The sequence below is a fragment of the Hibiscus syriacus genome, unplaced genomic scaffold (genome assembly GCF_006381635.1).
Source record: "Hibiscus syriacus cultivar Baekdansim isolate YM2019G1 unplaced genomic scaffold, ASM638163v2 tig00011079_pilon, whole genome shotgun sequence".
NCBI lineage: Eukaryota > Viridiplantae > Streptophyta > Magnoliopsida > Malvales > Malvaceae > Hibiscus > Hibiscus syriacus.
In genome coordinates this window covers 191893-203843 of record NW_024062242.1, presented here as the reverse complement: position 1 = coordinate 203843, position 11951 = coordinate 191893, and the positions used below count along the sequence as shown (strand labels likewise).

Genomic DNA, 11951 nt, shown 5'->3' with positions numbered 1-11951 from the left:
AATAGAGTTGAATTAAATTTAATTTTGAGCTAAAAATATTTGAATTAATCAAAGTGTTAAATTTTGTTTTGTTACTTAAATTTAATTTAAACTTTTATAGAAATTTAATTTAATTCAATTTTATTAATTCAATTTTGAGTTAAGTGTCTAATTACATCATTAAAAAATTAAATATCTAATTTCACAATTACAAAATAATTAAATATCTAATTGTATACAAAAAATTAAATATCATATTGCATATAAATACTAAAGTTAGGTACCAAAATTATATTTACCTATATGAAAGTATGCATTTAATCATGGTTTAATATATGAACAAGCCACCTCGATATTTAAGGGACTTGTTATCCCTTCAAGTTTTGAATTTGAGCACCTCGCATGCATATGTATATTATCAAATGGTTGAGTCTTTAAAAAGATAATATCTTGTATTTATATGATATTTTCAAAAAAAACCGAAATTGTTTAATCCTATTTTGATTTAGTCCCTAGAGTATCTTATTCAAAAAAAAATTATTAATATAAAATAATTATAAGATAATATTGTTTGAAAGAATTTCAATCATTCGATAATAAACGTTCAACACCCCAACATATGACATATTTGAACCCGTCATATCTAGAGATAATAAATATCTATTAATCACTAAGGTCGCTTGGTTCATACCAAATTCTTAAATAATTTTAAAAACTAATAGGCTGTCCCCAACACCAGATTAAAAACAACTTTTGTAGAAGACCTCCGAATTATGAAATACCTTCGTAAGACTCGATCCCACGACCTCAAAGTTAAGAACATTGTGCTCTACCAACTGAGCTGGATAACCATCTCTTAATTCAAAGCTGAAATTAAAGATTTCAACTGAGTCAACTTGCCTTTCACACTACTAAACACTTAAAACCTCTGTTCGGAGTCCAAGCACGCGTCTTTCTTGACAACTTAAGAATAGTAGATACACAAGTGAAAAAATTGGAGTAGTTTTTCAAAAATTAAAAAAGAATATTCCTTTACAACATTATATATTACCTGGTATAGTACCCTCTGCAATATTTCAAAAATGTTTTTAAATATTCTTTAACAAAATTTTATCAATTACTTTATGAATAAAAAATATAAGATCCGCAAAATCGTGCGGGAATGCATACTATGATTCATTCCATCAAATGATTCATTTTCCTTTATAAATACTGAAATTAGGGAGAGAGCGAGAGAGAGCCAGCAAAAATGATGAAACTATGATGAACTCAATGCAGTTTCAAACATTGAAATAGATTTTGATTATTTTTCTTCCAGTTCTCTCTCTCTCTCTCTCTTTTATAACAGGAGAAGTGGTTCAGGATTTGTTTGTTCATTTCTTTTGGCGAAGAAATGCCGTTGACGAGGTACCAGATTAAGAACGAGTTCAGCTTGGCCGATCCGGAGCTCTATAGAGCTGCCGACAAGGATGATCCCGAGGCTTTACTTGAAGGCGTTGCCATGTCTGGCCTTGTTGGCGTTTTGCGCCAGCTCGGTGACCTCGCGGAGTCAGTTTCATTCTCTCCCTCTCTCGCTTACACTAATCAGATTGGTTGAATTTATTTGTTTGTTTAATTTGCTTAATTCTCTGTTTTGCGCCAGCTCGGTGACCTTGCCGAGTCAGTCTCTCGCTTACACTTATCAGATTGTTTGGATTTTGTTTGTTTGTTAGTTTGCTTAATTCTCTGTTTTGCGCCAGCTCTGTGACGTCGCCGAGTTACTCTCTCTCTCTCTCTTACACTTATCGGATTGGTTGAATTTAATTTGTTTGTTAGTTTGCTTAATTCTCTGTTTCCTTGCTTTAAGCTCGAGGTTATAGAAACGAACCAGAATCTTTAACTGATTTACTCAAGTGTACACAATTTTAATTTTAGATCCTGCCATTTGAATCTGAGACACTTAGAATTACCTTACCTATCGTGTTATCAATTTCGCTATTCAATCGGTGAGTTTCTTTTGGAACTATCCGTTTATTCAAATTATTCTGTATCAATTTTGATTTTTTCCTTAATTGCATTAATTGAAACTACATAGCGGAAAATTTCTCTATGGACTTGGAATCATGGTATATGACTGCCACGTTTACTATGGATTTCTATTGGAGTTGTAGCACTCTGGTGGCAATTTTGATGTGTTATTTTTGCTTTCTACCTTCTCCCTGGTTTTTAAATTGCTTTTACTTGGTGATTTACAAAAGGTTTGCTGCTGATATATTCCACCATTTGCATGAAGAGGTAATGGCTACTTCTGCGAGAGGCCATGTTCTGATGGTCCGAGTTAAACAACTTGAGGCAGAGTTCCCGTCCGATGAGAAGGCATTTGTATCACAAACCAGTCATTCATTACTCTTTAGCAATGCAGGTTAGGTCCAAATTTTTACCAACACATTTTTGCGGAAACTATTCATGATTTTTATGTTTACTTTTTGACTCCTACTCTTGGTTCTGGATCATTTCTCATAATGGTGCACTTTCACGTATGTGCTGGTTTCAGATGTTGTATATTTTTGTACTTGATTGTAATATCAGAAACTAGATGTATTCCTTTTGAAACAACTATCGTAGATTCCAGGGGTTGAGTGCCTGGTCCCTGGTGTCTGCAATATGGGTATTACATTTCCCCATGTACTATCAGCACCTACAGGGAAAAAAAAGTTTGTTTACCTAACCAAAAGATGCATCTTTTAATCACTTTTTCCCGGTGGAAATTGTCATGGGATCAGTATGCACATATTCATTTACAGTGGCATGCAATAATGGAATGAATAGGAAATGTGATAATGGCATACAATGAGTCAACTTTAAGTGATGGAGCTAATTGATTCTATTTATTTATGGTTTTGAAACAGAATATTGGAGTTTACATGCACAAAGACATTATCTGCTAAACTGGTCAAAAAATGTATTATCCTTTCTCAGGTGTTGACTGGCGTCCTAATCTGCACACTGAACATAATCTAATCACTCGTGGTGACTTACCTCGCTGTGTGCTGGATTCTTATGAGGAATGCAGGGATCCCCCACGGTTGTTCCTTTTGGACAAGTGAGATGATTTTACTGGTCTTAAGTTCAATAATTTTGTTGCAAGTTCTTTTCTTACCGATAACGAATATTTTAATAACTTTCAACTTGCACCAGATTTGATGTTGCAGGTGCTGGGGCATGTTTAAAGCGTTACACTGATCCATCGTTTTTTAAAGCAGAATCCGCTTTCCCTGGAATTGCACCATTGGAAGTTCCGAGAGAAAATAAAGCACATAAAGTGAAGGTACTAACATCAAGTAGATAAAAGAAAACGGAAAATATCTGCTTAGATTTTTTTTTGCATGTTATTTTAGCAATTTGCAGTTTTGTCTCATTTATAAGAGAGATTGGGAGATAGGTCTCCAGAATGACCCTGATTTTCTACCACTTAACAAATAAACTTGAACTCGATCTTTAGAATGGCCCTAAAACCTATCAATAGTCTTATTGGACTGATTTATTTAATTTCACTGGGGAAAAGTGTTTCATCATCATTTCATGACGGGCATCCATGAGTTTCTGTGAGCAGATCATAGCAAGCTTGGTGACTAGCTCCACTATCATACTTAAAAATATATGGTTGAGGTGTGCTTTCATGTGAACAGCAAGCTTTATATATTAGGCCCTGCTCTTTTGTGGTGCCATTTTTGCGTTTGGGGTGATTTAAACCAGTTATATCAAAGTACTAATTAAGATGCTTCTCACCTGCCTGAAGGATTCTATTTCCTTTTATATACCACAAAATAAAATTATTAGTTAAGGGCTGGCACCGAATGGTAACTTTTTGGCACATCATGGTTTTAGTAATTAGCAGTTTTTTCTTTTTTTGTTTGTGTGGCTAGTTGTGGTATATGGTATTTCTGCCAGTATGGCTGTATCCCTATTGTCTAATCTTTTATTTCTGGCAGAAGAAAGGATCACGCTGGAAGAATGGGGAGACTACAGAATTTCCACCAACATCACATGCCAAGTAAGTCCTTCAATTCTTCATCTGTGCCTTTCATCTTTCTTCTAGTTGTTTAACTGCACGTATTAAAGTTTTAATATGGTATCTTGGTAATTGAATGGGTTTCTAATGGTGCAGATTGAATCAACAGTTTTTGGAGGAGCATATTGAGAATGCTTACAATGACCCTGCCCGTCTTGTAAAACTGAAAAGAAGGCAATTAAATGAATCTCCACTTGACTCAAAATCTGGGAGAAGTTACATGGAGAAATTCGTGGAGACCCCTGCACAAAATAAAGCTGTTTACGATAACTCTGGTACTCCGCCTCTGTGGTTGACATTGGATAATTCTAGTGGGCCGGGGACTGAAACACTTGATATTAGTACTGTGAATCCTGTAAATGTATCTTCACAAGGAAAGGAAACCTTAAGTTCACCTACTGTACATGAAATTGTCTTGAAACCATCCATTGAAGAGTTGAATGAAGAAGTCATTGATAGAGACCTTATGAAGGTGCCTGAACCAACAGTTGATTTCAAGGATCGAAATCGAAACCCCCTTTTCCTTCACAAAGTAACAACCGAAGAGGAGATAATAGTAGATGGAGAAGGCATAGAAGAATACAATATACATGGGGACCATTCCGATGACATGACCAGTGAGGCTGACCACATTGATGCAATTACTACCATGGAGTCTGAAATGGATACGGACAATGGGTATAAATTGAAGGACGGTATTGACTTCAAGAATATCGGGAAGTATCAAACAGGTTCTCATGCAAACGAGGAAAAGCTTGGGGCCCAAGCCCATTCATCAGATTCTCAATCGGATAGGATCTCCTCTGCGTCTGATGATAAAAACTGCTCTATCAAGAAAGGAAGATCTGATTTTACCAACTCTGATACTGCACACAATCTGTCTAAAGATATGGCGTCAGATGGTGAAACAGCAGCAGAAGTGTTCTCTTCAAATAGAAACTGTGTTACTGAGATTGTTGAGACATGTCCCATCCAGCTTCCTATGGAGATGCATTGTCCCAGTTCTGATCAGGTTTTGTTACAAAAAGATATTTCTTTTGGTGAACATTGCCTTCCTGATCTTGGAGAGGCATCCTATAGTTCATGTCTGAAAGATTTGAACTCCACGCATATATTGTTGGATGATGTAAGTCCAGTGGCAATTCCTTTGATGGAACCACAACATGAAGAAGTAGCCTCTGATGGTAAACCTAACTCTAATTTGTCAGACAGTGATGGTGGAAAATGTTTAAATGATTCTTCAGAAGTCATTTTCTCTTATTCTTCTGAGAAACAGATTAACATGATCACTTTTTCCGCTGGAAGTCATCCAGTAGATGAGTTGGGCTGTGGAGACTCAAATGTCTCTTCTGATGCTTTGCCACATTTGTTGAATGTTTTACAGGTTGCTCCGTTAAAAGGAATCGACAATGATCATTTAGATGAAGTTCTCAAAACAGATTTTTCTGGGGAAATATTTGCTGAAAATTCAGTCAACCAAACAATTGGTTCACCAAACTGCATTATGTCATCAACAGAGGAGCAGTGCCTTTGTTCAACCTTCGCTGAAGGAGAGGAGCGTATAACTTCTGTGGTGGATGCTTCACAGATTTGTGGCTTTAATGAAAAGCAATTTTCGGACATATTACATGATGATCCAAAAGTTGAGGCTGACCTAACAGAGAGAGAAGCTTTATATTCTGAACAGAAACAAAATGTTGTTGAACTTTTTGATGCTACAGGGGGAGAAGAAACTACGGAATTTACTTGCGGTGCGAATGTGGTGGAAGAAGATGCTATTCGTTGTGATCTTCCATATGATTGTGCTGATAATTTGAACCTCAAGATTCACTTGGATTTAGATGATCTGGCAACCGAAAATGTTCATGCTGAAAGTATTGCAGTATCTTCTGCTGCTTGTGATTCTGCCAACTTCGGTGATGATGTTGATAATACTACATTTCACTCTTCAAACTTGATTTGCTCTCCATCCGGAAAACTAATGAATTTGGAAGAGTTTCTTGCTGGTGATAGAGATATATGTCATGAAGCATTGGAATCCAATGAGGTCGTTTCTCAAGAATGTCTTGCAGAGTCAGAGACGGAAGAAGCAACAAGTCAAGTGGTAGGTACTCCAGCAGATATAGATTCCACTTCATGCAAGTCGGTCTCTTATAACAATTCCAATTTAGAAGATAAAGTCCACTATTCGACTCCGGCTGAACCAACCAAAGATGGCTTGAATTTTGTTGATATAGCCACTGCACTAGCTTCTTCAGAATTCAGTGATAAAGAGAGAGAATTGGAATATTCGAGTCATCCAAAGGAAAGTAAGGAAGACGCGGTGCCTTCAACTACCCATTACCAATCAGAAAAAGAAAATGCTTTAGTGCTGCCATTAGACATCCATGCTAATCAACATGATGTGGAAAAGCTGCACATAGATGAAGATGGTTCAAGACAGATACAATCCCCGGATCCCATGGATCAGGAAAAAAGCTTGCAAACTTCTTTTGAACATTCCAAAGAAGGCTCTTCAACGCAAGCTTCATCTGATTTTTCAGAACAATCAGGTAGGCAGGATAAACAAGATAGTTATCCATCTGATCTCATTCATCGTGCCTTTGGCCTGCACCCTGAAGCAATTAAAGCTATCAGGGAGGAAATGCCACCATTGCCACCTCTTCCTCCAATGCAGTGGAGGATGGGGAGAGTTCAACATGGTGAGAAAGCTCAATTTGGTTTACCAGCATCGGAGCAGAGCTTCAAACAGCCCAGAAACCCATTTCTACCCCTTGTGGATGGTGAAGAGAGGTCTGGTAATTCTGATCAATTGGCGGCCGATTTCATGCAGCCTAGTCCTTTCTCTATTAATCCAGCAACTATGGCTAGCAACAGTAATAGCCAATACAGTGGTTTATGTTTGGATAGAACACACTCAAACCCATTCTTAACATTACCCACAACATCTAATGAAAACCTTGAATATGGTTCCCTTGCTATGAAGGTTGATATGGTAGAATCAAGTTACTCATTGCCGATGCCACTTACTGATGCAACTTGTAGACACATTCCTATATCTTTGCATGAGGAAACAGCAAACTGTCCAAACCAGTTTGTACTGGATGCAAGTTTAGAAGGTGGGACATTTCAGGACCCTAAACAAAGTCTTGATAGAGAACATGGGAATCCTCTTGATGTATCTGTGCACCTACCAACAAAGAGAGAGGAGCAAATTCCAGCCGAGGTAGCAGAGGATCTTCCAACCAAGGTAGACGAGCAGCCTCGGCCTGGTTTTGCAGCTTCCAAGGCAGAAAAGGTGCAGACGCCAAATGTCATTGTTCAACATGGCTTGGCAGCTCCAGAGGGAGAAACTGCACGAGTAATAAAAACAACTCTAGAGCATGATTTGTCGACTTCAGAGGGAGAGGAGGCAGCATGGCCCTCAAATATGCATGCTTTATTACAAGTTGCTGAAGAAGGAAACTCAAATGGGAATTCACCGGTTAAACTTCCTCGACCTCGCAGTCCTCTCATCGATGCTGTTGCTGCTCATGACAAAAGCAAGGTGAATATGGCCTTGCTTCTCAATATAATTTTTTTCCTCTTCCTGTCTGCCTGTTTGTTGTGAAGTGACAGTTTAAATTTTCTGCAGATGAGAAAGGTAACCGAGCAGAATCGACCTCCAATCATTCCCAAGGTAGATGAAAGAGATTCATTGCTGGAACAGATACGAACAAAGGTAAGATCCATTTGTTCCCTTCTTTTAGAATAGAGAAATTATTTTATTGGTGGGGAATGCATGGATTTGTTTTGTTTTCTACAGTCCTTCAACTTGAAGCCTGCAGCGGTGGTGACCAGACCCCGCGTTCAGGGTCCTAAAACGAGCATAAGAGTTGCAGCAATCTTGGAGAAAGCAAACGCAATTCGCCTGGTTCGTATTCGCAGCCTGTTATGTCACAGCCATGTTAGCAGTGTTCAATTCTTGTTTTTTTATAAATCATCTCTCTTAAAATAGGCATTGGCCCGAAGCGATGAAGACGAAGATGAAGATGGTTGGAGTGATTCTTGAAGGGACTTAATGATGACGCACTCTACTTGGTTAAAAATGTTTGGATCAAATAGTGGATGGTATACTCTGTGCCTCAAAATTGTCATTCTGTTGGGGTATGATAATTCTTTCTCCTCATTCCCCTGTATATTTCACTTACACAGTGCGTATATACAAATATAAAATGCTTATACAAGGAAGAGATTGACATCCATGGCTGAGCCTGTGGCCAAAGTATTTCTGTTTCTTTTACACACACACACACATATATATATTACATGCCCAAAACTTGTCGAGAAATATTAAAATGAAGGTCTTATTCTTTTGTTAGATTTGGAGAGATTTACATTCATATGTTCATTTTTTTTCTTCCTTCATAGTACATTAATGATTAGTTTCCCAACCAAACATGTTGAGAAAATATTGTCCAAGGAGACGCTACCAAAACCTTGAAAAATATCAACAACAAAAAAATTCATAAAAATTATAATAATCGTAAAAGTACCTTAGAATTCTTTAAATTCTAAAATATTACAAATTCTGAAATTTTCAACTTATATTTTCCTTTAAAAAATTAATCTAATTCATGAAATGTAACATTAGTTTTAGAATGAGATTATCACAATTTAAGATTATTTAATATATTATTAAAAATATTATATTATCTTATTTGGTTTAGATGATCATAATATAAAATTATTGTGTTTGATTGATAAAATGTATTCTAAAAACATTTTATATTAACTTATCCTCGAAATATTTTTTTAATAAGGTTAACATTTATTATTAAAATTTAAAATACCAATATTATGTCTATATTTTATATTTTATTAATTTAATTAACATATTAGATAATATTTTAAAACTAATTTACAAATTATTTAATAAAATTTTACACATTTTCGAGTTAACATTGTTTTATCAGTATATAAATTAATTTAATTATGTTATTAATAATATATATTTATATTAAATTACGATTTAATCAAATTAATTCAATATTCGATCCGATACTTAAAAGACACTAGACTAAGATTAGAGTTTACATAATATTAATTTTGTTTTAATTGAAGTCCATTAATTAGAATTTTGTTTAGAAAAAAATAGGAAAAAGCATGAAAACGTACATCCTTGTATTCCCTCCATTTTCTCTACGCCAAACCTCAAATCTATCATTTGTTCTCTAATATCCCCACACCCTCGTAAACTTCACCAAAAAAAATATCATTTCCCTCCATTATCCAAATCAATCCATCCAATTCCCCCGCCATGTCCTCCTCCGCTCCTCCCGTCCTCCCTGTCTCCACCGTCCAATCCGCCGATTCCCAACCCCCAGTCGTCGCCGTCTCCTCATTCCGTGCATTCTTCACCCACATTAACGATTACCTCCGCAATGGCCTCTCCCAGCGTCGTCCCTGGGCTGAACTCGCCGACCGTTCCGCCTTCACCAAGCCCGAGTCTTTCTCCGAAGCCACCCTCCGTCTCCGCAAGAATTACTCCTACTTCCGAATCAATTATCTCTTCGTCGTCGGTCTCATTCTCGCCTTCTCGCTTCTTTCCCATCCCTTTTCGCTCCTCCTCCTCCTCGCCCTCCTCTTCTCGTGGATCTTCCTCTACCTCTTCCGCCCCGTCGATCAGCCTCTCGTGATTTTCGGCCGCACGTACTCCGATCGCGAGACACTCGGAGGCCTCATCGTCTTTAGCGTCTTCGTCATCTTCCTCACCTCCGTTGGATCTCTTATCATTTCCGCTATCATGGTTGGTTGCGGTCTCGTCTGCGCTCACGGTGCCTTCAGGACCCCTGAGGATCTCTTCTTGGACGAGCAAGAACCAGCCGCCCCTGGTTTCTTGTCATTCCTCGGTGGTGCTGCCTCCAATGCTGCCGCTGCCGCTGCCCCTGGCATTGCCACTCGCCTCTGAACCTTATCCATGGATCTTTCTTTCTGAATCTCGTTCGCGAGGGTGATAAAATATCGCTTCATTTATGATTGATTCAGTATTGAATTTTTTTTTCTTGTAGACAATAAATTTACCCAATTTTGTTCCTTTTCACCTCCATTTACTTGCTACTAACTATTGTATTAAAATCAGTGAAATGCATATGGATCTGGTTTATTAGATCACTTTATACTGGTGAATCCATTTACTTGATGTAAATTCCAGTACAAGATGTTATAACATCTTAATGGACCAATGTTTAATCTTTAATCATTGAATGTAAATTGGTATAGGGCCTGAGATGTTCAATACTACAAACTGAGTTTCTTTTTCATGCTCCTCGTATGGTGCCTCGTTCTTATTTTCTTATGGGAACTGGATGTAACTAGGTCCAAAGTTTAGTGCTGAGTTTCTTGTTTTAGCACACATCGTTTGCTGATTTTTCTTAATCTTCACTGTATCCTTGATGCAAAATGTTAATTTTTGTTGAAAGTAACTTCCAACTAAAAAACAGAGGCATGATATTATGTTTGATGATGAACTTATAATATTTTAAAAGATGAAAATAAATTATATACATATAATATATGAAAACTTAATTTTTTTTTAAAGAAAACACTCTCGCCAGCCCATATTGTCCAATCTGATTTCAATACTAAACTAGTAAATTTATGGTTTGGATCGTAAGAGGAGCTAGAATAATGGGCTTGCGTTCAATCATGGATTCCATTAGATTGTAGGGTTAATATAAAAAAAATCTAAATTATACTCTCTTTTTTATTTAAGTGTCTAAATTTTTTTCAGTCAATATAAAAGTTTAATGTATTTTTAATGACGAGATAGAAACTTAAAATAGTAACTCGAAAACGTTAAGCACTTGCATTGATTAGAAAAAAAGTTCATGTACCTAAATGATAAAAGAGAGAGAATTTAAACACATACTCTTAAACATTGACACTGGCCGAATTATCTGTGGGTGGACTGGATGGAGTAAAGCAAACGAGGGTTTTAATAGCGACGAGTCCCTGTTAAATGGGTTGGCAGTTGGATCAGTTTCAATTCTGTCACATTATGTTGATCCTTCAAGTTTATCAGTCTTGGTAAGATTCTAAACTGCTTTCGATATTTGGGAGAAGCTTCAGCAAATGTTCTCAATCTCATCAATAACAAGGTTATGCACTTACACTGTTCGTTAAAAAGCCTGAAAAAGAGGGAGAAACCATGCGAGAGCATGTTGTGATAATCTCGTCATCTGTGGTCACCCCTTATCAAAAACTATGCACATATGGACAATTTTATCTGAATTACCGTCGGAATACGAACTTATGGTGGTAGTTTGTAGCCTCTAGTCAACAACCCTAAACCCTAACATGCAATCACTAATTGAATTGATTCCCTTTCTCTTGATTTAAGCAATCAATTTTGTAACTTAAGTTAGGGGTAAAGCAGAAGTAAAATTTTAGAGACGAGCGGCACAGACTGCGGAAGAATTGGAGAGATAAAATTATTCCTATTTGATTACATAGCTGTTGACCTGGGTATGAGCCTGTAGAGTTCATTTATTTATTTTAACAAGAGTCAGAGAAATATTGGTGGGATTAAATTTTGAGGGTTAAATTGGAAAATATTATTGTTAAAGTATATAAAATTTGTGTTCTTCAGATTTTATTTAGAGGGTTGAGATAGTTTTTATAATGATCGATTAAGTTATCGCGAACTGATGATGATTTTAGCAGTTATTGATAATTTTATTGTATTTTTTATAATTTAAAAATTAACTTTTAGATTAAACCGTGAGTTTAAAAAAATTAATTATTTTATTGTTTGGACCTTTAAGCGGAACTATGATAGTTCAAAAGGTTTTGATATTTTTCACTAAAAGGATTAATTTCTAAAAAAAAATCAGTGAAAATGAGAATTTTTGGAAATTAAACTATTATAAATTATTGGGTC

At 36.4% G+C, this 11951-nt stretch overlaps 2 protein-coding genes across 4 annotated transcripts; both read left to right on the top strand.

The window, feature by feature from the left end:
* The first annotated feature begins 1234 nt into the window (after positions 1-1234).
* LOC120204554 (protein SCAR2-like) lies at positions 1235-8134 on the top strand. 3 transcript variants are annotated; one of them, XM_039204615.1, is made up of 10 exons: positions 1235-1287; positions 1360-1527; positions 2217-2380; positions 2938-3061; positions 3157-3286; positions 3954-4012; positions 4127-7577; positions 7665-7751; positions 7836-7943; positions 8028-8134. In XM_039204615.1, exons 2-10 carry the CDS (start codon positions 1373-1375, stop codon positions 8079-8081), a joined length of 4332 nt encoding a protein of 1443 aa, XP_039060546.1. In that variant the 5' UTR covers positions 1235-1287; positions 1360-1372; the 3' UTR covers positions 8082-8134. The 3 variants fall into 3 exon arrangements, with proteins under 3 accessions (XP_039060546.1, XP_039060545.1, XP_039060547.1); XM_039204614.1 differs by having other exon boundaries at positions 3951-4012; XM_039204616.1 differs by lacking the exons at positions 7665-7751; positions 7836-7943; positions 8028-8134 and having other exon boundaries at positions 3951-4012; positions 4127-7149; positions 7239-7555.
* Positions 8135-9276: 1142 nt separating this feature from the next.
* LOC120204521 (PRA1 family protein B4-like) lies at positions 9277-10163 on the top strand. The gene has a single exon (XM_039204579.1). It carries the CDS (start codon positions 9330-9332, stop codon positions 9978-9980), a length of 651 nt encoding a protein of 216 aa, XP_039060510.1. The 5' UTR covers positions 9277-9329; the 3' UTR covers positions 9981-10163.
* The last annotated feature ends 1788 nt before the right edge of the window (positions 10164-11951 follow it).

Excerpts from the sequence above, each read along its gene's own strand:
- LOC120204554 (XM_039204614.1), top strand. The coding sequence starts at position 1,373 with ATGCCGTTGACGAGGTACCAGATTAAGAACGAGTTCAGCTTGGCCGAT. Across the intron at positions 3,062-3,156 it reads CGGTTGTTCCTTTTGGACAA|ATTTGATGTTGCAGGTGCTG; the intron begins GTGAGATGATTT and ends AACTTGCACCAG. Across the intron at positions 7,944-8,027 it reads AAGCAAACGCAATTCGCCTG|GCATTGGCCCGAAGCGATGA; the intron begins GTTCGTATTCGC and ends CTCTTAAAATAG.
- LOC120204521 (XM_039204579.1), top strand. The coding sequence starts at position 9,330 with ATGTCCTCCTCCGCTCCTCCCGTCCTCCCTGTCTCCACCGTCCAATCC.